Source organism: Dermacentor silvarum, chromosome 9 (assembly GCF_013339745.2).
Source record: "Dermacentor silvarum isolate Dsil-2018 chromosome 9, BIME_Dsil_1.4, whole genome shotgun sequence".
Classification (NCBI taxonomy): Eukaryota; Metazoa; Arthropoda; class Arachnida; order Ixodida; family Ixodidae; genus Dermacentor; species Dermacentor silvarum.
The window spans coordinates 102,851,188-102,876,903 of record NC_051162.1 but is presented as its reverse complement, the minus strand read 5'-3'; the positions used below and the strand labels follow the sequence as shown (position 1 = coordinate 102,876,903).

The 25,716-nt window shown below is 45.7% G+C and overlaps 1 protein-coding gene across 2 annotated transcripts in view; it reads right to left on the bottom strand.

Moving 5' to 3' along the window:
* LOC119463440 (tyrosine-protein phosphatase Lar-like) overlaps positions 1-25,716 on the bottom strand; it is a 133,323-nt gene that overhangs the window by 63,129 nt on the left and 44,478 nt on the right. For both annotated transcript variants that reach the window (XR_005194364.2, XM_037724287.2), the window contains exons 8-14: positions 21,925-22,227; positions 19,058-19,360; positions 16,421-16,744; positions 10,800-11,093; positions 9,566-9,693; positions 7,479-7,686; positions 401-562 (exon numbers count right to left, since the gene is read on the bottom strand). Coding sequence is in view for 1 of the 2 variants with exons in the window: in XM_037724287.2 (XP_037580215.1) it covers positions 401-562; positions 7,479-7,686; positions 9,566-9,693; positions 10,800-11,093; positions 16,421-16,744; positions 19,058-19,360; positions 21,925-22,227 (1,722 nt within the window). In the remaining variant the exon portion in view is untranslated. The remainder of the gene's footprint in view (positions 1-400; positions 563-7,478; positions 7,687-9,565; positions 9,694-10,799; positions 11,094-16,420; positions 16,745-19,057; positions 19,361-21,924; positions 22,228-25,716) is intronic.

Sequence of the window (25,716 nt, the reverse complement as noted above, 5' to 3'; positions counted from 1 at the left end):
CACGATCGTAAAACATTGCTTCTTCTTATAGCATGGCTTTACAGATGGGCCTCATCTAACAGAAAACTCGAAGTGTAGTGAGCGCGCACGAGTGGCGCCGTACTGTGCACAAAATGTCAAGTTTGCACAAAATATGAAGGACAGAAATCTTACTTTGATACAAGAGAGTTTGCAAGGTCACCTGTGACGCACAAGCACGTAGCTGTCGCGACGTGACGGCCATCACAAGCTTAGCATGTTATCGCGTAGTTTGTGAGCTGGTGGTACTGTGTCCTGGCCCAGCTTTGTTTTTTTTTTTACTTTTATTGCCACCAATACCCCATTTCCTTCAGTCACCATTGTAGACGCGACATTTCACCCACTGTGCATAGCAAGGCTGGAGGGGCTGGCCAAAACTTACGAATAAGCTCGGCGGACCCAACGACCACGGCGTACCGTCTGATCTCGCCGTTCCTGTCGTCAAACATGTCGCTGGTAATCAGGAACATCTTCTGAGTGTCCGGCTCGGGCGCGGAGGGGCCGTCGCCGGCCAGCATTGACATGTTTTTCGGAGGCGGAGGATCTGCGCGTTATCACATAAATAGACTTCTTCATTAAAAACAGCAACACTGCGCCAGGGCAAAATAAATGTACCAGAATAACAGAAATAGAACGCCGGAAAGCAAAGGTTCAGCATCGACTTTGTGAATAAGTAATTTGCCACAGTCTTTTCATATCAGCTATGCCTTCCTGTCCCCCAAAACGACAACTGCCACCTCTACTACTACAATATAATAATAATAATAATAATAATAATAATAATAATAATAATAATAATAATAATAATAATAATAATAATAATAATAATAATAATAATAATAATAATAATAATAATAATAATAATAATAATAATAATAATGGGGTTTGTCGTCTTCAAACTGCACAGAGAGTTATGAGAGAGGACTTAGTAGATGACTCCGGATTATTTTGTACACATGGGGTTCTTCAACCACGGCCGCTGGATAAAAAAAAAGGTGGCCGCTGGATAAAAAGAAGGTGCCGAACGCTGTATGTGCGAGTGAAAGGGCGCGAGGGGCGCGTCTTTCACGGGGAGTGAACGCACGGCGGAGAACAAACGCGCGTTCTGCGCCGTGCTCGCTTAAGGGCTGCAGAAGTAGGCGTCTCTGTTCTCCTTCACAATCACCATGTATGTAGAGCAAACGCGCCTTCTTCAGACGAGCGAGAGGCCGTGGGGGAGGGGGAGGGAAGGGAGGCGACGTTTAGCTGCGGAACGCAGTGCCTATTTATATCAGAGGCTCCGGCAACAGTCACCAACGCCGCACGTATTTTGAGCGAACGCGGGCAAAACGCCGATGGCGTCGACAACAGTTCTGCGTGTTGCCGATGCTGCTGCATGTCCAAGTTTATACAGCTGATAAAGCTAATATCATTACTCCGTATAGCTCTCTACAAGTTTGCTATCGCAATTGATGCTTCGCCTTTCAGGTGAAACTGCATCGGAATAGCAAATGCGTCAGGAACGCGCTTGGAACGCCGTCGCGCGCGCAAGCCGACGGCGCGTTCCATCACCGATGACTAGCGCCATTCGGCCCAGCCAAGCGGCCGACAATGGAACTACGGCTGTCACGTTCGCTCCCATTGCAGCGCGCCCGACGCGGCAGGCCGCACCCTTTTTTTTTTTTGTTTATCCAGCGGCCGTGCTTCAACCTACCCTTAACCTCCTAAAAATATCTGGGGTTTTACGCGCTGAAACAGCGATATGATTATGAGGCTCGTGATTGTGGGGCTCTCGGAATTATTCTTGACAACTTAGTGATCTCTAACGTGCCCCCAATGCATGGGACACGGACGTTCTGGTATTTAGCCCTCATAGTAATGCGAAGTTTAAGCGACTGCTTTTGCATATAGCAATGCAGTGTACATCTAGTGACGGCCAGGCTTGGTATGTTGATGCTGCCTATGGTGTCTTTTGCAAAGAAAGGGTGCTGCGCACACTTATTACCAACTATCCACTCTATATATACTTTAAAAGAAACTGTCCTTATACTTGATACTAACGCGCAATACTTGATACTAACTAGCGCAAGAGAGAGAGAGAGAGAATAACATTTTATTGATTGGACAGGAAAGGGGTGTTGGGAGCGGGTGGGTGGGTCCCTATTCCGAGACTCCGCTGGCCAGAGCTACTCTAGCGCAAGAAAGACTTCGGACGACAGCGAAAAGCACACAGGACAGAACGCCTTTTCTAATTGTGAATTTACATCCATCCATTGCTTATAAACAGGCCACATATCTTGGTAAAGTACTACACATACCAATGCTCAACAAATCATTCCTACTCAAGTCTCTGTATTATCGAGAAATGAAGCTGAGCTTTGCACCAGGAACAGCAGAGGAGAAGCTGCCACAGCTCGCAACCCGCATGCCACCAAGGCAATGCATTCTTAAGATTGTAAAGGTACATAATCCATTGTAAGTTATGCATCAAATGTTTACGTATCACGGCGTCTCGCTTGCGCATTATCCTTAATGCGTCGAGTCACAAATATGTCACCTCGTCGTCGCTAATGTAATGTTTTCCATAGGCGCTCAATAATGTTGAGCTGCAAGAAGTAGACACATGTTAGCCAACCCTTCAAGATATTACTGGTGGCTGCTGCGCCAAATAAAGGTTGATGCGCGGCACACAGGCTTGCACAAATGGCGTGCATTAGTAAATTAGCAGCGAATACCCCTCTAAGGCATGATGCTGTCACTGAGATATGTCCATCTTGTATTCATCCTACTTCGCTATCATAACTTATTCGATAGTGCGCATGCTCTGCAAATTTGATGGTGCAATGCGGAAAAATATTTTAGCGAGCACTTGATATGTGTTCTAATGCTGATTCTTGCAGACGTGCAAGTCTGAGTGTTACTTTCTACGGTTTGCTAAAAGAGTTATTGTAATGAACAATCTCGATCAGGGCACTTTTCCGAATCCCGCTCGCAAGAACGAAAGAACTTGAAGGCATTTAAACTTGCCGTTTCCTTTGATAATGGGAGCACTATGTACATTTCGCAACATTACCATAAGCTATGTCTTCCCCCTCCTTACTGATTCCCTTGTTTAGGGCGTTTTGTTTGATGCGCTTACGTAGATGCTTTCAACAAGCGCTTCAACATCCTTATAGCTATCCATACAAGAATTCAGGGACCGAATTCACAAAGCTTTTCGTTCGGAAGTGCTGCTTGGCATTGCCCAGCAGGCTTCGCTAATGATATGTCCAACACCGCGATTGGGTGACACCTGCTTCTACGAGAACATTTTGTGAATCTGGCCCCGAAGACTTCGTAATGTTTAACTGGCTTCCCTGAAACGCACTGAATCTAATTTTAGGATTCGTCAGCCTTAACGAGGTTCTTTTTAAGGACTAAATGACGACTCAGTAAAGACGCAAATTTGGCACCGTCAATGCCACAAAAGAGGTTAAGCTGGATTAAGAACGTGGGAGCTTCCGTATGCGGCATTTTGATGGTTTATGTGGCTTATACGTATGGACTGGTGACCGAGTTGTCATTGCACTATCATCTGCTTAATCGGTGCATTCAACAAAATAAGAAATATGAACCGACTAAAGGGCACCGGTGATAATGGAGCAGCAGAGAACCCATGTTAAAGTGTCTTTGACATGGAGCATTATAGTGGCGTTTACATGAATGCGACAGAAGCGTATTGTATCAACTTTCAACTGTATCACATCTGATATGAACGATGTAATTCGCCAGAAAGACGTATCGAATGAAATGCGCCAAACTGGGGTAATTTGGGATGAAAAATGCGCACTTCAGCGGCGTATGTAAACAAAAGCGTATCGTATAAGGTGCTTTTGGGAACACATTCGGTGTGGGATGACAACCGGCCAACCCAACATCGGTGACCACTGCCACACTGTGCTACATCAAAACAAAAATGGCGGCTGAAAGAGCAGGCCGCACTCGACTTCGTTTCACTCGTGAGTACACTGGAGGTGTTGAAATAGTGCCTTCTTTATCAGTAATAAATGATTACAAAATCGGCGAATTACTTGTTTTGCGGCGTTAACGTTGTCAGGTCCACTTTGAGGAGATAGAAGCGAAGAGGCCTCGCTAGGCTATCACTGGACATGGAAACAGTTGTGGACACGCTGGGAAATTTTAATATCTGATTTAATACGCTACCTTTCTGCAAAACAAACGTCGTGTAAGTTTGTCCTCGTGGATAAAAGAATGATAACCTGGGGAATGCAGCCGATACCTTGCAGGTACTTTCAGGGGCATTTCACAATGCGATTGGAAAAACAGGCTTACCGTAAGTGAGAGCGCTAATCTTCACTAGATACACTACGTGTATCTATGAAGCAAGAAAGTGCGCATTCATCAAAACCGTGGCGTATATATAGGGTTACGCGATAGGATAAATTATTGCGATATGCTTCTAGTGTATTCATCTACTCGCGGCTATGTACGCAAGTACCAAATGCGCGCAAAATAGCACAACACGGTTCCTCCATAGTACTTACAGATAGTTACAAACCGAACTTCGTGCATGCAAGAATGATCGCGCACACACGACGTTGAAGAGAGATCAGCTGATGATTTGAGTACGCTGCATAGGCAAATGGCATGGTCGAACGCATTTAGAAATTGAGCATGCCTGTTATTGGAACGTGGAATATACGGCTGGAGAAACTGCATGAAGTCCGGGACAGACAAAATAACCACTGACAAACTCTCAAGTTTTGACGAAGTCTAAACGACAATGACGAGATGGACCATAACTAAACTGTGAAAAAATAAACAAGTATGATCACGACCAATGAGTTTACTCGTCATGCGCTACGGAAGTAGATGCAAAACATTTCGGTGCACCGACAGTAATTTTCAAAGTGCTCCCTATAATACCGAGATCCACTACTCAATACAACTGTCTGGTAGACAGCGCTGTATTTTTATACACTAGGCTTCTTCCTGCTTTCATGCTGTTGTCTTCGCGTACCAGTATGTACCGAATGGCATGATTCAATGCGCTTCTGCATATGTATTGGCCTTCTGTACGTATACATAAGCCAAAAGTTGGTAGGTTTTTACCGGTTCATTGTTAAAACTAACAGCGTTGTGAAGACGAAGGCAAATGCGAGTGATGTGGTAAATGAAAATTTACTGTGGGGAAAAGGGTATAATGTGCACATCCTACAGCGCGTGTGCCAGTAAGGCAAGCAATATAACTTGACAACGGGTTGCGGGTAAATATGGTAGCACAGAATAAAACAAGGGAAACAGGAATGCTGTGAATGAATAGTTCATACATTGTGTCTCTTTCGCTTTCATATCGGTAACAGGTTTGGTCCCATTACGAATTCGCCCACATTTATCTCCTCTTTAATGCATACATTGGTTACACTATATCAGCGAAACGTGCCAGGATGTACCACTCGTATAGCCCAACGGTGGTGCACTGGGTTTTCTAGAAAGTGGCTATGCTTAGGCAACAGTATTTATTGACTGATTTATATACACAGGGTGATCAAAGTCAGGTTGACATGTTTTTTTTTTTTATTTAGGCGCTGAGACGTACGTGAAGACCACCCTTACAGTAGGGTTATGTGGCGAGGAGGACACAACGTGAGACGATAAATATCGCTGTTAGCTTTGCAATTAACAAATTGAATAATTAAGTTTTGACTGGCTGCAGTAAGCAGGCACGTTTGTATTGAAAAGTGAGAGGCAGTCGTGTTTCTACAGAGTTCCACTTGGCCGGATTCTTATAGCGTATCCGTGCTTTGGGATATCGAAATGCGAAGTTTAATTGCCGCTCGCATGATTATGCATGCAAGACAGTGATGAGCGGCGCAAAGCTCCTCCCTTATGTGACGCGCCTTTTGCGTACGGCATTTAGTCTGACAACGGGGAGGAGCCATAGGCAAAAGGGATAACTGTCCCCCTTTCACTCTCGGCTGGCGTAATCGCAAAGCGCAGAAGTCGGAAACTCTACCAAAACATGGAACCGTGCAGCCTTAACGATGGTAGCTTCTGTTATACCGAGATAAGGGAGGAGCTTTCCGCCGGTCGTCACTGCCTTGCATGCGTAATCATGCGAACGGCAATTAAACTTCGCAGTTCGTTATCAAAAAGCACTGGATACGCTGGAAGAATTCTGCCAAGTGGAACTCTGTAGAAACACAACTGCCTCTAACTTTTTATTACAAAAGGGCCTGCCATTCAAAAGTTAATTATTCAATTTTAGGGGCCAAGCACCTTAGGGCCGAGCCTTGTCCCCCCCTCGTCGTCGCCGTCGTCGTCCGTAGCTCTGGTTTGCATGGAGTTCCGCTACGGGCGCTGCGGTGCACAAGGGCATTCGTTCCAGACGCGCGCTCTCTTTCTCATCTTCAGCCATGGATGATAACGATCGGTGCACAAGGGCGTTCGTTACCCGACGCGCGCTCTGTTTCTCTTTTCAGCCATGGATGATAACGGTCGCTTCTGATAACGGCGCGCCCGCTATGGATGAAAAGGTGAGAGTGGCGGCTAAACTGCAAGCGGAGTCGACGGCTCGCAAAGCTGCTGCAGCACGGCGATGCAGAGAACAAGCGGACCCGGAGTCTAGGGCGAGGGAAGCTGCAGCAAAACGGCAAGCGCCGGCAAGTGGACCCGAAGCTGAGGGCTCGCGAAGCTGCAGCAGCATGGCAACGCTGGCATGCGGACTCAGATCGGAGGGCTCGCAAAGCTGCAGCAGTACGGCAACGCCGGTAAGCGGACCCGGATCTGAGGGCTCGCGAAGCTCGCGCTTGAACAGAGCATCGGCGCCACCAACCTCAGGTAGAGAACGATTCCGGCGTTTTGCCGCCGCTTCCCGTGCTCTCGCAGCCTCTGGGTCCGCTTGCTGGCGTCGGGGGATTCATGGTTACCCGAATGATCCCCCGGTGCTGCACCCCCTCATCATCATTCACTTCGTGGATATGCGTTGTTTTTTTGTTAATTGCACTGCTAACAGCGATAATTATCCTCTCACTTTGTGTCCCCCTCGCCATATAACCCTACTGTAGAGGCAGTTTTCATGTACGTCTCAACACCTAATTAAATGAAAGCCTGTCAACTTGACCTTGATCACCCTGTATATACACTAAGTCACATGGATGCGAAATGAGCGTTGAACAAGGGGGTCACACACCAACGAAGGCACAATATGTAAGCAAACAACTCGAGCAATGCACCAGGATCTCATTCATATACCACGCGGAACTGTGCAGTACGGATAACGAAGAAATGAATATTAAAATTTTTGTGCAAGTACTCGGTCGGTGACAGTGACAATGGAATCGGGAATGCCAACGTGCAGTGGCGCGGAGCAACGTGATTGAATTAAAAATCTGCTGTTCTTTAAAAAAAGCACCTTTTATTTGTACTTGCCTCTCAGAAAACTTCAAGTATATGCGCAGCTATACGCTGCGTGTGCTTACCTCCAGCGGGAACCTCCACCCGAACCGGCGATTCAAGTGCATCTCCCCAAGCGGTGACATTAACGTTGATTCCACGCACGTCGAAGGTGTAGATGTATTCAGCTGGCAGTTCCTTCACCTCAAAGGTGCACACAGCAGGTGCTCCATGGCACGCACTTGAGGCCATCAGGAAGTCGCTAGGGACATTCGTTATCGCTGGCTTGCCTGGCTGAACCGTCAAAAAAATAATGAGCAAGAATAAGCAAAAAAATACACACCGGTCCCATTCTGAATGCCAATGTTCCTTTTTCAGCATTATTTATTGATAGTAACATGCTGCTCACAATTTTCTTTATGTCATAATAAAGGACCTCTAAGTGCACCATTCCTTTTGGCTCAGATGGCACAATGCAGCTCATTTCAAGGTACTGAAATTTCAAGGTCAGGCATCCGATGAATAATTCATTCATGGGATTAATCGTCCATAAACCAAGTGCTGAGGCAGCGCTATTTCTCCATCCTATTTTCCCCTTATTTCCTGAGTATGTTAGCACTGCAAAGACTATCGCATTGAGAGACACCATAGTAGGAGGTTGCCAGATAACTTTGACCACGCCAGGATGTTAACGCGGAGTCAAATCTCAGGAAACGAGCGTTACTGCATTTCCTCCCCATGGAAATGAAGACTACGTGGCCGGGAATTGAGCCCGCGACCTTGTGCTCCACCGCAGAATCCCTCAGCCACGGTGCTGGCGGTGCGGGAAGTCGATTGAGTGATTATTAACTGGAGAGTTTTGAGTTATCGAAGCTTAACGTTGGGCTTACCACATACAGGGTTGACTATTCACAGTGAATGCTTTGTCCTTATGATACGGTTCTTCGGTCGTTTTCAATGAAATTGTCAGTTTGTGTTAACCACACTTCCCTGTTTCGCTGTTTTGATACAAAATTCTTAAAATATACTGTGGCTTGCGACTTGCGAAAACACAACAAAAATAAAAGTACGTAACAGTCTTTCATTTGTTTTCAGCCTAATTGAGGCTTCCCGACGTGAAATGAACGTTGTCTGCTTAGAACAGAAGAGCATTCATAAAAGTTGGCTACAAAATGCTAGTGCGTCATGTAAAAATCAATGCTTCTTACGACGAAGTGTTTCCCAATGAGCCCATCTCGACCGTCCTTCTTCGCTCGCTTCCGCTTATGGGCACAGCATAAAGGTGTTTCCCTAAGGTAATAAAGGCTTTGCACAGATCAGCGTTTTAGGACTAGATTCACTTAGGCGTGTGTGTCATTCACCATCATTGATTTACTTTTGTCAGCCCTTTATAGTCCGTATGCTATTGCTGAAACAAAATATTTGTACTTCCCAAATGTCAGCAACAAAAGAACAAGCAGAAGACAATGACGTATTCCTTAGAGTTCGTCTCAATATACTAAATACACTATTAATGAATTCTAATAAGTTCAAAGCCATGAACTACATTTGCAGAACTTGATCTAAATTTGCAATTTCCTATATATGAAGACTGAGCACGAAATATACCGATACTTTATCGACTACCTGACGGGCTGAGTGCCATAGGGGTTAGGCTTCAAAACATTTTTGCTCACATGTCTCAACGCGTAGACATTATAAGAGTTTTCTTTAACCCTTTAACACCTTAGGGACCATTTAACAAATTTGTTGGGTCCCAAAAGTGTGTACTTTCTAATTGTATAGTTTACTTATGATAAATAAACTTACAATAAACTTTCCGAAAATGCTACTTATATCCGGTACAAAGTTGACACATTATGCCGCTGACAATTGATGTTAAATGTTTTCATAGTTTTCCTTTATTACGTACGCCATTCCTCACAAAGCATCATGGTTGTTACAGCATTCCTTGCCACAGAAAGAAATAGGCGCCATTTTTAGGAAAAAATATTGTGTGCATATCTGCACGCTTGTGTAGATTCGCTTAAGTGTAGCGGTCTGAGTGTTTACTTCAGTATTAGGGTCGAGAGGAAGCCACTGTGCAGCAAAATCATCTGAACCTAATTAAGAAAAGCTTCAGCATGCCGCAAGCGTACCGAAACAACCTATGTTTACGGCACGGAATTACTACCTTAGTGGCGTTGTAGGCGACCACGTAGCTGCGGAGCTCTCCTCTTTGCTGAATCGGAGGACGCCAGGTGAGGTGCACGGTGTTATTCTTGAAGGCCTTCGCGTCTAGACCCACAACAGGACCGGGTGCTGTACGAAATAAATACCAAGATGGTGGGAGTTCAGGCTGTCGCGTTGGACACGAGTTCAATTAGCCACCGGACAAATATATCACAACGGCTTCCCTGTCTTCTACTTTACTTAAGACTCTACTAGGCCCTGTTAGCGCACATATAAATAAACAAATAAGAAATGTACGCTCTCTAAATAAACGTCGGTCGCTTCCGGTGCATGTGAACGCTGCGGTCAGACGTTGATGGAAAGGTCAAGTCACGAGAACGGAGGCTAATATACTCGTTACTATTTGACATGCCTTCGCTAACACTAGAAGGGAACATTACCGAACAGCCTAATTTAAAGTATCCAGCTTGTGTAATGTCCTATGCATGATGCAGAAAGCCTACGCAATTTTTCAATAAATATAGTGGCAACAAAGACCGAAGGACTGTCACAAAAAACGCCTGTCAAGTAAACGTCAAATGGAAAATTGCATTGCTTTAATTCCAATCACCATGCTATATACAGCCACACCACCTAAAATAAAGTAGGCATAATAAATTCAGCATAAGTGCCGTGTAGTCTTCGTTGCTGCATTCATATTTCATTCGAGAATTCACTAACGGAAATTGTCGAATCTACGTTTATGTTCAAATGTAACGAATAAAAATGCTCATTGGGGTCTACAGTGAGAAAGCAATCCAAGCTGCGACTTTCCGATTGCTTGTGCCGCAGGAGAGCCGCAGTTAAGACGATGTGACGCACTGTTGTATTTCTGTAGCTCGTTAAATGAACGACATCTACGTGCATCCACCTACGTGCTGCTAGTTTGCTTTATTAATTGCATTATGAAAGTGTTCCAGAGACGGTGATCTAAGTTTCTCCTTTTCAAGCGTATAAGTTTTCCGGGCATCTAGTTTTGCACGGCATAACGCGTATGAAATAATTTAAGTATTACTATTACCGAACAGACTCCATGGAATCAATTATATGACACTTTCTTTGGAATGAGAAGACATTCATTATTCGATTGCAAATTTGAAGGTCGTTTGTGTCCCATATTCATATTCGATTCGACTCCAGAATTTTGGCTTTCGGACGCCCTTAAATAAACCCAAAAAAACTAGAACCCAACTTACCTTCTGGCAGTGTTCGAGCAAGGATTCGAACTGGAGGACCCTCTAAGCGCTTCGAGTGAAACACATTGTAGGCGCGCAGTTCCAGCGCATACTCAGTGAACGGCTCCAGCCATGGTATCACCGTGCTTCGCGAGCCGATATCCGTGTGGTTCACCTCACGGCCATCAACACTAAGGTTCCAGGAGAGGACGTAGCCCTCGAGTTCCCCGTTTTTCTCGACGGGTTCAGACCAGTTGACGTAGAGGCGTCTGGACTCGCAACGAGCCACGGAAAAGTTGCCGGGAAACGAAGGTGCTGCGAAAAAAATGTGGGGAAATTACTCTCCACACACTCTTTTTAAAAGAAAACTGCACGGTTAAAGGAGTGGGTCGGTTTTAGACTGACATTTAACTAAAGAATCCAAGCCCCAACAGCTGTGTTCGGACAGGATAAACATTTCGTGGTTGTCAATGAGTGCACTTATACTAGTGGTGTCGAATAGTGATCCCGTTTGTGCTCCGTCAAGGAGCAGGGTTTTGCCAAAATCCACCGTTTTGTGACTGTTATATTGAGGGAAAGCCACTTGCTTGCTAAAGCCAGACTAACGAGTGTCCTATAGACCTTCAGTGGTTTATTGTTCATTGCACTATCATTATAATAAGGCTCTTGTAACACTTACTGGTGGCAAGCCTGAAATTCTCCTCCTTCGAAACATGGTTTGCCAAGGCTAAACTGTACGATATCTGCGGCAGAGACAAATGTTTCTGCAGGTTTGCTGTCCTCATCATCGGCTTTTTCGTCGCTTCGCTTTCGTTATTGCCACGGCTGTAATTTGGCATGTTTTAACAGGCTAAACGAAGTACCATAACTAAATATACGACAATGATAAAAGTACCAGTTTCACCCGAAAGGCGAATCATTGAGAGCAATAGCAAATTATTAGACAGCTATACGAAGTAAGCTTAGTAGCGTTATCAGCTGGATCAACTGCTGTAAGCAATCGCTCTGTGACTAAACAAACAAGCACGTTCTCACGCGCGCAAAGTCAAACAGTAACATATCTCTCTAGATGACTGCCGAAGCTCGCTGTCAGAACGCATGGCATGATGAAGAGCGGTAGCAGCGGCGAGCGAATTCCCCTTCGTGCTGCCTCTCGCTCCAATGCGAACTAGGTGCGCGAGAACACATCGTACATGTATACATAACGTTTCTCGGGTCGCCTAGTCTTCGAAGCCACCCTAGATTGCCTCCAAGATAAGGCACGTGCGACAACAGTCGGTGTAGAAGAGGAGGTGCTTGCTAACCTACACCGTGCTACCGTGCACTGGCTGCAGGTTAAAGAATCACAGGTAGCCAACCCTAATGTGTAGTCCACGAATGCTGGGAGCGTCATAATGATAGCTTGGTTTTGCCACGTAAAACTCCACATTTTTTTTGGTGCACCACAGAGGTAAATCAGACAAGAAATGAGGCGGCATAAAACGCGAGAGAAACGTATATGTACGCGCATTTTCGATACGCAAACTGTGCGCAGCGCATGGTATTGACAATAATTATTGTTATGGTTTTTTCTGGCGTCAAATTTCCGTAACCGGCAACGCAAGCATCGGGAGCTGACCCGCGGCGTTTTGTGACCTGCCCAATTAAACACTCCGCTTCTTTATAGGAGGACACCTTTGTTTGCTTTCAAAGCAAATAACATTGCCTATCTTGACAGGTTTCGCTTATCTAATTGGTTGACAAGAGGCGAGGAGTCCACAAAAGTGGAGAGTGGCGGTGCTTTGGGGGTCGAGCTAGTGGAGTGAAAGTGGGTAACCGGGTACGGAGGGTGGTGCCGGCATCTGCTTAGCTTGCGCAATCGCTGGCTTAGCTTGCGGTGGCTAGTCGAAAATCGCAGCGGCGTGCAAACGGAACGTTAAAAATTCCACTAAAGCACATCTTCGTCGAAGAAAAGTTGGCTGAATGATGTCGTTTACGTATCTAAAACCTCGACATACGCCAATAAATTCATCCCCCCCTACAGCTCTAAGTCGCCAGTCACAGAGCGATCGGTGGGCACACATGTGTTATTCGTTTCGGACCGGGGTAGTTTCCGAAAAAAAATTCAGTTATGTTTAGAATATTACTGCTCGTTTAGTGCGTTAACTTTACTTTCACATGGTGAGGTTTTTCGGTTTTCTGTCGTTGCGTGAGAGAAAGACGAAGAGGGCGCAGCCCGAAATATTTTGACCAATAGCGGTGGGCAACTGGAAATAATTATTGTTGCCTTTTGTTACGTCTAATCTTGCGTGACAATCGTCTACACACCGTATCAGATGCCGTGTTGCGGTTTTCGTGACATCGCGTGGTAGACAGGCGAAGTAGCGGTAGACAGAAATATTTTTGACCATTTGTGATGGGCTGATTGCACAAATGGAATCGAAGCAGTCTGTAATAGCCTTACGCTATAGCGCGTCAAGGGTCAGGCTCTTCAACAGCACAGCAACCGATACAAAATAGGCATTTCAATTATTCGGTTGGCATTTCTGCTGAGGTGCCAGCCCTCGGCGTATGTCGGGCTAAGGTGTCAGGCGGCAAACAGGCGCGCAAATCAGGCTGGCCTAGGGAAATCCGGTGCCGCATAGGAAGTTTTCATCAGGATCCTTACGATCTGCCTGTGTGCGCATAAAGGCTCCCTAGTGCCGAAAAACTGTGAACGCCCTAGATCTGCGAGTAAAACAACTCTCCATAAAAGGAGGGACATTCGGGACGCGCGCCACTTCCGAAACACTTGGCACTCCGTTCGTTTTAAGAGTGTACAAAGAGTCGTAGAACGGATTATTCAGAAGAAAGTTAGTGGCAATAGAAAGGAAACATCGATTTGCTTGGAAGATGAATACATGGATGAACGAAATGAGGAAATTTGCATTATTAAGATGGAGTGGGAGGATGGAGGAAAGAACAACCTAAGAATTTCTGGGAGTTGCCTTTGTACTATATCGAAGTCAGATTGAAGCTCATAATTTCGACGGGAACTTCCGTGTGCTAAGATGATAGGCTAACTTACACAGGTGGATATAGTACGATAAGAATCATCAGCATGAGTGCGTGTATGCTGTGTCATTATGATATTTCAGTTTTTTGTCTTATCAGATACTAAATTCGTGCGCTCAACGTAACTTTTTTGATGTCCGAGGTATACTGTCCTGCCTGTTTCCCCACACAATACAGAAAGTTATCAGTTTTAAAACACTTTACCGAATATAATAGAAAGTCTCCAAGGCAAAAAAAAAATATATGTATAGTACACCGCTCGCCACTGCATGCCAAAGATTGGCAAATGGGAAATTAAGCCAAAATAATGTAAGGGAACCTATTATTTTGATTAAAGTCCAAAATGATGTAGTGGACATTGTTGCCTTAGTTGCTTGAATACACAGCTTACAGAATTCCAACGTCTTCTTTCATGTGCGCATTTGCGAAATTGTGAGCCTGATGCTTCAGTTTATTGCGAGAGCAGTTATATGGACACAATAGGACGTTAATATCCACGCCAACTTTTGGCGCCGCCGTTACTGTCACTGTCGCATTGATGTTCCGTACAAAGTCGAAGTGCAATAGGATCCTCCCAACACGCAATGTGCTGCGCGTGCGAGAAAAAGCGTGCGAACGTGAACCGAGAAGGATGGTGGCATTATGCGCACCGTCTTTCCGCTCGCCCAATGTTGGTGGACACGTGATCAATCACGTGATAGGTTAGGAGTGCGCGCGTTTCCTCCTCTACCCCGGCCGTGGCTTGCCTGGGCGGCCCGCGCGCCGTATCTTGGAGCTAATCTGTCGACGATGCGAACACCCGTTGTGACAGGGAACGCTCTCGTTCGTCGAGTGAGATTCTTTCATATTTGCCTGTGCGCGCATGGCACCATACTTGTTAGTTGAGATGCGTAAGTATTTCTATGTTTACCCAACGAGAAAACTGTCCGTCAGCCCATGCATCCAGTAGCAGCACCCGCAGCGGAGCCCGCAGCAGCGGGCGGCTTTACATTCGTGCTGCCTGTCGCTTGAACGCTAACGAAGCGGCAAGAACACAGCGCTCACGAAGATCTCGGCACACTTTGCCCCTTTTGTAGAACGCTTTCAAGATATGGGCCCGTGCGTCTCTCTCCAACACGAAGCGGCGAAAACACAGCCCGCAGAGCTATCTGCATTCGGCACTCTTAGTCCGCTTCGCAGATCGCTTGCAAGATACGGTTCGCGTGGCCCTGCCAGAGCATGTTTGGTCCGATCGTGCTGCCGCCGGAGTTCTTTGATGCCGGTTCATAATGGTTGTTTGAGTAAATGAATGTTTACTGCAATTTGTACGGCCCATAAAACTTCGAACCATACTTCTTGTCGATGTATAATACTTTGCTCTCACTGTTAGTGCTTCGCTTTCCGGGCGCAATTGCGACTTTTATAGAGCTACTGATTTCCGGCAAATATTAGAAGAATGGAGGTCTGAAATAAATATCTCCCCTGTGCAGGTATGCGAACATCAGTTGCATCCTACTCGGTTTATTGTTTTTTAACAACAGCCCTTCGGCTTTTGTGTGAAATTGAATCGATGTCTAAGTAGCTGGTTTTGTCAAGGCACCAGTGTGAAATACAGGCGCGAAGCATTGCTGAAATTCACGCTTTAGCAATCTTAGGTATCAGTAGCCGTGAAGCAAAAGAAATGGCGGCTAAGGAGATCCAGGTGCCGTTAAATTTGCAGATCTGGAATCGTAACACTTTAGCTTTGTTTTCTTGCGATAGCAATTATATCGACACTGCAGGCGCGTTTCTGCCGGCGTCGTCGGCGTCACCATGAGATTCCGTATAAAGTCTAAGGGCGATAAGATCGTCGCCGCGCGCGGTATGCTGTATCAGCGAGTGAATGCATGTGAGGGTGCGCCGACTATGGTGGCTCAATCTCGCGCGCGCAAGGGAGCGCGCCGTCTTCCGTCGCCCACAAGGCATCGGAGAGAAAGGAGAGGGGGGGAGGGGTACTACTCTGGCTGCGCCTGCGTACACCGCGGCCGCGCGGGGCCTAGCTTGACAGCGACCTGCGATATGGACAGAGTTCGCCGAGTGCTGATAGCTTCGTGTGCGCTGTACTCTCGCCGCTTAGTTCGCGTTGAAACAAGAGTCATCACGAAGGTAAATTCACTCGCTGCTGTTCACACACTTTGACAGCGAGTGCGCGCGCTCATCGAATTAGACGTGTTCATGTTTCCTCCTGCGCGCAGTGACACCATGCTCGTTAATTTAGTTAGTAAGCGAATGTTTATAAGTTTATACGGCCGATGGAAACTACTACCTTTACTTCATATAGGTGTCTGCTAATTTGCTATCGCAATCAATGCTTCGCCTTTTGAGCGAAGCTGCGACTATTTCTCAGGCCACAAAAGGTAAAAAGCCTTCCTATAGTTATTATTTCGTTGCGATCGAAATGGTTGAGAACGATGCTAAATGTGTGCTCATTTCTTGAATTCGCATAAAGATTTGTAATATCTTCCATTTTTTTACTTTGTATGGAAGCATAGGGCACCCCTGTCTCTGGATATACCATAAGCCTATGCAGTGCATTGTGACTAGTACGGCGGGCTTAGTCATTGACATAGCACCATGCCGTTTGAGCTTACCATCCGGGTTCGTCTTGTAGTGAGTCCATGTCTCGTTTCCCTCTAAAGTTGACCCTGTTTTGTCCAAGTTGTAGGCTCTTGCCGCGAACGTGTACCATGTCCACGGCTTGAGACTCTCCAGAAGCAGGAGCCGCTGTGTTGTGTTTGATTCCCTGGTGCACAATTCTTGGCCATTATTTTCATGGTGGGCCATGCTGTCCTTCCTTCTGATGCAGTTCCACCAGACAAAACCATCCAAGGGTCCGTTTGGAGAACCGTACACACTCAAATAAATGGCAGCTGATCGTGATCCTATCACCGTGTTAAGCTTTGCTTTATCAGGAGCTGCAACAAGAAACACAATAAAGTCAAGCATGAATGTTCAGGTAACTTTCAAGTGAACTTATCAGGAGGACTTTTTTTGCGAGATAATCGCAATGCAGGCTATAAAACATTGTTATTGCAGAGAACGCTTTCACTAGAACATTTGGGCGAGAAAAGAGACAAAGACTGCGTGTCTTACGCCCAGCTGAATCTTATGCGTCAGTAAACTCTTTAATTAGGAAAACACCATATCGAAAAGCATCGCTTGCGCGTGATGGGAAGCAGAGGTCTAGCCTGCTGTCACTGGGACACTGTCATAACGAAAGGCCATTAATTCAGGTTCCTAATTATATTAAGCATTCACTCATGTCACGCGCGCATGCCAAATCGAGCGACTGCGAGAGAGCTTGTTGTTCTAATTTCTGAGCACACACTTTTTGCAAGAGTCGCTGCGAAGTGTTCAAACATTTTCCCGCCTTTCTGGAACTGGCTTATCCTCATGTCCATAAATGTCGGACGTTGCTGCTTAGGCTATCCCTTGAACGTCACCGCAATGCACAAGGAAAAGGCAACGGGCTGAACCTCATATATATATATATATATATATATATATATATATTGCAGGCGGCGACAATACTTTCAATGCCTTTCATTTAGAATCGCCGAGAGAGCACTCCCTTTTATTAACATGTGTATTTACGCCACAGAGTCGCAACGCCTTTCCTGCGTTAGAGTCGAATTTAGTAAGGATTACAACACTGCTCTAACGCAGCAGGAAAGTTACAAATAAGTCTCAGAATTCCGAATGTTATTAGAAGGACGTACCCTCTCGGCCTTGCAGCGTGAACGTTGTAAAAATTCGGACGGCCTTTCGAAATACCATTTTCGAAAATGCTGCTGGTTGAATTACACTAGTGCGATGCCGTGAAGCTTGATGGATGGGAGCAGGTTCAGTGTCCAAAATTCTTTGGCTATGGTAAATCTGCATTTCACCGCTGTTGATAATAAGTTAATGTGAATCTCTAGAAAATATCTTGCAGAACACGTATAGTTTTTCTGAACTTGGCTGGTGTTCGTAAAACGTGCTGATGGTCAAATTCTTCGTAAGTAGAATTTTGAACCATGCGATATCTGTTGCTCTTTTGATCATTCCCTCGTTCTTCAGCAGGGTTGCATCATTAAAGTTGTGTTTGGTGCTCTCTCATGCAGCCAATAGCATTTGAAAGTATGTTCGCTACCGACACATGACCTACCCCATACATAAAGAAAGGCAAACTAGCACACGCATGTTGCACTATGCATTCCTCGATTACCAGATGATGGAGCCCATCGGAAAACTCAGACTTCATTCGCACTCCCTGGAGAAGTGGCTGGCCGAATCATTGGGGAACAACGCGATGGCGATGACAGGCATGTGTCTGATCAAAACAGCGAATGACAGACCGCCGATCGGTAAGGACCAGCAGTACACCAGGAGGAACAACGAAGGCAGCAGACAGACCAGGAACTATTGACAAAATAGCACAGGATCTAGATCCATTACGCATCCAGTCCGGTACCGACATATATCTTCTTACGTAAGCACAGTGTGCAATTGGCTATAGCCGGAGTGCCGCATTCATCTCATTGTGCTGATCGCTATTGTCAGTGGCAGGCGTGCTACCACTGGCCAATGGGAAAGCGCTTTTACGTAACATAATCTTTGTTACTAGGGGCCCTGATGTTGATATTAAACCATGCTGACATTGATTGAACCCTTAAAGAGCCCGGGCAGAAATATAAATCTACGAATTTTTTCTTCGTGAACCGACTGTGTGTTTGACTGTTCACGAGCCCATGAACGTAGCCTAGCAACGGGATTTCCTAAGCTACCATCCATAGAAAAAAATAGAGATTAAAAATGCCGTTAGAATGTTTTTGAGAGCATGCATGAGACATCACTCACTTACTGCAATTTATCGGGTATACATACCAGTGATTCAAGAGAAAGTATTGTTTCTCTCGTTGTTATCGCATATGAAGAGAATCGTATGAAGGCGGCTTCTTCGGGCATTTAAATATGCAAATTCCCATGGGACCTTGTTATGTGCGACTTCAGATTGTAGCACGTACCCTTATCTTTTACATGCTTGTCTATATGTACATGCTGACATTGCTATGCTAACACCTTGTTTGTACAACGCGAACCGATAGGCGGCTTCTGTGGAAGTAGTGGCACTTGAGCTGCTCTGTGTAGTGTTTTCGCAAATGACAATAGATAATGGCAGTGTATCTGTGCCAACGCCACAACATTTCAACTTAAGGATATGGGCAGCGTATGTTTCGAAAGCTCACCGTCCACAGCCGTTTTGAAAGCCGTCAGCGCCGCGTCACCGTAGAGAGGTTTGCCATCTTCAATCTGATGAAATGCTCTCACAGACAATGTGTAATTGGAGTATGGTTTCCATGTTGAAAGCTGGGCTTCAGTGTTATTTGTAGCCATCGATCCCTCTGACGTTATTCGGCCAAGCCAGTCTTCTATGATCCAGGATATGTTATATCCATGTAGTGGTCCCCGTTTAAATTCAGGCTCATCCCAGGCGATGCTGATAGAGTGATGTAGTTCTGTCGTTTTCAAGTTCCGTGGCATGCTGGGGGCTGAAATGAAAGACATGTACAATTGGCTATCATTCGCTTACACCGCAGAACGCACATGTGTATTGTAAATAAATCTGAGAACTTAAGAAGACAGGACTTGAGAATATATTCGAATTCGTTGCGTTTCTTCGAAATCGTGCTAGTTGTTCTTCTTTACAAGTTGAACAGCTACACGTTGGTCTGCAACGTGGTCGTAACAAATGTTTTGCCTTATTTAAAATAGCGTCAGCTCAATTTTCGTGATGATTTTAACAGCGGAGCTGTTTAAGCTCGTATTTAGGCCGCGTAGTGCAAACAAAAAACTGCGCCTGGCGATGACGTCACCACGCGTTGCCTAGAAACCACCTCGCGGAGCGGTGTATGTTTCGCCTCCTCTCCTTGCCGTGCAGATGTTGCCTTGACATGGGACGTTAAGGTGAGAGATGGAGAGCATGCGCGCGGCGCGCTCTGAGCTCGGGAGAGAGAAAGAGAAAATGAAATCGAGAAAGAGAGATGAAGAAAGAAATTGTAGCAGCACTAACGAGGCAACGCGCAGAGCTGCTGCCGACGCCGTCCGCGTTTCTTTCCGTTCGCGCTGAACGCGCGCCATGTCCGTGACTGCAGCCGGCGCCGCAGCCGGCGGCTCAGCAGGTTTCGACCAGCCACGCTCCGGCAAGTGTGGAGGCGCAGCTTGGCCGTGACGTCACCGGGGAGATAAAGCTCGGAGCCGCCGCACAGGCGACAGAACTCTCGTTGACTCTGTTGTGAGTACATATAGCTTTGACGTGGGACGACCAAAGAAGATCCGGACACCCGAAGAAGAAGCCGCTCATATTGAAGCGCATCACGCGGCCAAGCGTGAATCTGCGCGTCGGCGGCGAGCCGATTCGGAATACCGTGCCTAGCAGCACTTATCACTTCATAGCAAAACTTAGCCAAGCCTAGTAAAACCTGGAAGAAGCTAGGTCGGTCACCAGCTGCGATGTTTACTCCAGCCTTGCGCGCCTAGTGCAAGCTGCCCACATTTTTTGTGAACAAAGCGGTGGCACATTTTCTGTTTATTCCCAGCTGAAAAAAAAACATATGCTTGCAATTATATGAATAATCCAGGCGCATTTCTGCCGCTGCAATCGCCGTCGGCGTGAGGTTCCAAATAAAGTCCAAGGGCGATAAACATGTCGCCGTGCGCTGTATGTGCGAGTGTAAGTGCGCGAGGGTGAGCCTGCGATCGCGGCTCAATCTCACGCACGCAAGGGACGAAAGCGGGAAGGAAGCGCGCATGGCACTGGGGGGAGGGCACAGAGGAGATGTGGGCGCGTTTCACTCCATGCGGCCCGGACGGTCGCACGCGCCTGCCCGGGCCGCAAGGCTCCGGGAGAGGGTACGGAGGGGGGCGCCTTGTACTCTGGGTGGCCCAGGCGGGAGCGCGCGCCCACCTGGGCCGCTGTATCTTGAAAGCATTATGCAACGAGGACAGAGTCCGCCGCGCGCTGTGTTTTCGCGGCTTAGTTCGCGTTGATGCGAGAGGCACCACGAAGGTCAATTCGCTCGCTGATGCTGCCGCACTTACTCACTACAGCATTTTGACAGCTAGTTTCCGCGGTCATCGAGTGAGATACGTTCATGTTTGCTCGCGCGCGCGTGACGCAATTTACATGTGTAGACGACCGGTAAAACTATCCTTATTTCGTATAGCTGTGCACTAACTTGCTATCGCAATCGACGCTTCGCCTTTCGGACAAAACATCGACTTTTTAAAACAATATGTGTCGTCAGCACGAAAACTGAACCAAGCAGACGTGTCATTAGATAGGCCACAGCGATACCCAAGAAATCCAGTTCCTGCGTCAGCATGCCATTAATTGCCTTATAAGTTACCCGCCGTGGCTTTGGCACTGCGCTGCTAAGCACGAGGTCACGGGGTCAAATCCCGGCAGTATTTCGATGGGGCGAAATGCAAAAGCGCCCGTGCATTTGGTGCTCGTCAACGAAATCCAAGAAGTCAAAATTACTTTGGTGTCCCTCACTACGCCATGCCTCATCATCAGCTCGTGGTTTTCACACGTAAACCCGAGAATTTAATTTAAATTGGCTGATAAGAGAACGAAATTGAACATCTTTACTAGCCTTGACTGCTGAAATGCGCAACCTCCTTCATTTGCAAAAATATTTTGATTTTCTTTGGATCGCTAAACGGGTCTTCCAAGTTAGAGTAATAGTAATTTTAATAACACAGTATGTTAGCTACGCGAAATGCTAGATACACAATGGCGACGCAGATAGTGGTCGCCGTAAATCTTTGTGAAACTCGGTTTAGGATGAAACTCTAACATCTTGGAAAATAGTGTTGGAGATCACGATAGTACTAATCCACCACAGGTAATCACACAACGACCTTTATTTTTCGATTAGCTTAGAATTTACATTCACGGAGGAAAAGCAGTTGAAGTATAACCTTCTTCCAGCTAGCGTGGTATTCTTCCAGGCGTAAAGCATAGGCATACAGCCGCTTCCAATTACCCGCAACTTACGAAAATCAACTTGGTGAATAGTAGTGTACTCAATAATAGAATATTTAGGCTTACCCGCAGGAGGCGTTCTCACAGTTGTCCTCACTGATTCGCTTTCCAACACAGTGGTGTCTTCAATGTTCTGTGCAGCCACTGATACTGAGTAGATAGTCCATGGTAGCAGGTGTTTGATGAGAGTGTGAGTTTCGCGTCCAAGAACTGTGCGGGTTTCGCACTTAGTTTCATTATGCTCATCTTGGCTGCAGACGTCGACTTTGTACTGGGATACATCTCCATTGGGCACAAGTGGACGTTCCCAACGGATCTCGATTGAGTCTGTGTTGGCTGTTGTGCTCATGTCTTCTGGTCTTCCGGGCACTGCAAAACGTGCGAAAAAGGTATGCCACACACGTTGTTTGGATGTTTTTGTTCTTTCATGATGTCGTTTCATCCAAGCAATTACAGTAAAGAATAAATAATACTGTAATGCCGAGTGTCAAGGGTCCTGTGTGTGTGCACATTTGCATGCGTGTGTGTGTGCGTGGGGGGGGGGGGGTGCGTGCGAGCATGTGCGTGTGTTTGTGTGTGTATGAAGTAATACATGTGTGCGTAAATTGTAAACTTGTTGACAACATGGTGCTTGTTGAAGATATTCATATCGATGGCAATCCTAGTACACTCATGAACCACATCATAGCACGAGTTGAACCTTATGCAAAAAATACTTGTTAGAATGTCGTCTTTTATCTGAGGCATAAAGAATATATGGTGATGTTGTCGCTCCTTCTTTTAAAGTGGCATTAGTAGGAGATCACTCCGACAGGCTTTCATTCCGCAAAACTGAACTTCAAAGGTCGTTGTCATCGCTCTTCATGATGAAATGAGGAGGACGAGGACAAGCATCAAATGGGTCTGCCATCTGTTGTGTAGCAGATGGCAGACCAGATGGCAAGATAGTACTCAAACAGGTTACCGATGTTTTTATGGTGGTATTGCGTGGCGCAGTCAGCAACGTATCAATTCCTTAAAGAGGAATACTTAAAAGCAACTATTGTAAGTCGTGTTTAGTTAGCAGAGTAATCCACTTGAACATACTGTCTGCTTTCGTCCGGGAGCAGCGTATGATAATAAAAAGATAACATCAGTGGTAATTTTTCTGATATTCGAAGCCATGCCTATGAAAACACTAGTGCGAGTACCAGCCATCAGAATGAAAAATCAGAGTGAAAAATCTATCTTCTGGAATGTGCGGTACATAACCTCACTAAGTTTGGTGGCAGTAGAACTGTATTTCCAGATAAAAGACAATCAGCCAAATAAACCAGATAAAAGGCAACCCCTTACATAAGGAAAATAGGGTAAACTGGGACACAAAACGAAGGAGTACCAGCAAATGACCGACACGCCTGCAAGTACGTGTACTCATTACAAATCTTGCCAAAACAGTGCATATAGATGTTATAACATATGTTGTCCGTTTTTGATTCGATTGCGGTAAGGGCAGACTGGCACGTTCTTCTGGCGATAAATATTGCCTGATGGCGAAAACAGTGGAGTCTGCCACAGTTTATCAATGTTCTAGCTTTCAGGAGAGAAGAATTGGAGAGACTGGCACATGAGGCACGTGTCAGAAGTTTTAAAGAACGACTGTGGCACAAAAGAAGCATGCGCGTGATCGTGGTCTAATTGTTAGAGCATTTGGCTGCTATCCTGGACAACAGAGGTAAACACCACCAGATAAATAAATAAAATGAAAATGTATGGATCTCGCGTAATCGAGAGTAAGCATGAAATGGCTACCGGCAAAGCAGTCTTGTTGGAGATGATACTAGCCGCAATCTTAAAATGGGTATAGTGCATGTTCGTAACTGCCCACCTCAACACATCACAACACACCACACTGCAGCACGCGATACTGCGCACTGGTCCATATGGACGAAATAGCTTCCTGTCACAGACAGAACCTTATTGCAAGTCTCGTCTCGGCGAAACAGCCACTAGCGGCGCGTCTGACGCTGCCAGCTTGGTCAAGCAGCGTGGCGCCATCTCTTGAGCTGGCGCAAAACCCGCGCCGTGGAACTCACGGACTGCTGGCGTTGAAAAAAGAGCACCGGCAACCCTGTCTCAGCGCCAAGAAATGACAATTAAGTATATTGTGCCCTGTATCTGCCTTTTCGTGGCTATTGGCAATGACAAATGAAACTTCAATGTGCTAGAAGTTACAGCTTGAGTTATATTGTGAGCGAACATTAGGAAGAACTCAGAAGCAATACTTTTTTAACTTGTTTTGGCAGTAACTAGCGTATGTAATGCGGCCTGTACAAAGGGTTGGGGACCAGAGAGTGACATATTTTGCTGAACTTTTGACTGGCTGCCTTGATGTCGTTTTGTTCTCGAAACTATACCCGGATAACGGCTCTGACTTTTGGCTCAAGGTCACTTGAAGGTCGTCGACGACAGGAGCTATAAGCATTTCATGCTTAATATCTCCCGTATCCATAACATTGTAGGCTTGCTTCACCCAATTCGTAGGTATTTAACAGAAAACTTGGGGCTTCTTGAGCGCGTCACAGTGTGCACAAAATCTCATGTTTGGAAGAAATGCCAGGTATAGAAAGGTCCTCTTGGGGATTAATCAGCGTGAAAGCTCACCTGGGACGCTCGCGCGCAGTTGTGAAGACGTCGCAATCATCCAATTGCTGAGTTCTACCTAAATTTTTTGCTCAGTGAAACACAAATCTTCTTTTAGAATGTCTTTTTTTTCTTCTGCTTTTGTGAACAGCTAATCAATAAGCTTTATATCATCCTCATAAGTTTAACCTTTCCGTTACTATTTCAATTGCCCAATTATTAGAAAATACCAGTATCTGGGAAAAACGATAAAAAGAAAAATAGCATGTTCACACTCCCCGTGCATACCACAGAAAGAAATCCTTAACTTACACAGAGCCCTCTTTGCCTAATGCACTTTTCAAAGATGGCTTTGATCCTTTATCTAGCACAAACATTGCAATTAAATTATGTACCCGGACATCAGTGCACCTGAATAATTGCGCACATGTTATTTGTAGGGAAATGTGTGTCCAATATGCCAGTCAAATGTATCTGCTGCTATAATCACTATTCTAAGTATTTCTACTTCTTAAGTGTTTTTATTTATTAGGCGTATACCATGTGTTCAGTATTAATATGTGTTTTTGTAAGCTTATTCTTTGATTTGTGCAATAGCATGTATGGCTATTGATGCTTTTTGTGTGTGATGTTTTTGGCTGTGAATATTTTTCAAACGTCCATTATGTTATTTTGGGAAATATGTGCTTTGCTACAGATGCTGTTGACTGTAAAACGGAGCAGAACTATCGTCTAGCTCTTTAAGCTTTCTCTCGGATCCTGCCTACTTTTTTCACAATGAAAAGGAAATCAAAGTCATAGATTGATTGATTGATTGCTTGATTGATTATTATTTCCATGTGTTTACCACAGCGCGCAGATACGCAACCACGTATGCATGAAATACACCTGGAAGGGCGCTCACGTTTTCTGGCGCACTTAGGCGGCTGAACACGCAAAAAGTTGTGGTAATATAAGCGTCGTTAATCCCAATGCATCGGTTGAAATTGAAAAAGGAAATAAACCTCAGGAATGTGAGGCCGAAGATTCGTGTACGTCACCGTTCAAGCTTAAAAGGCAGGACGTAAGCGTTAGCATAGAAATAAAACAAACAAATAAGGAGTACTGCTCTGCTTCAAGATTTTCAAGACTGAACACTGCTGACGCCTCGCGGCGGTTAATCGAACCGAATGCAGAGATGCTGTGCCAGGCTTCCTCGAGGTGGCGCTTTACAAATAATTATTACTCCCGTTTTTG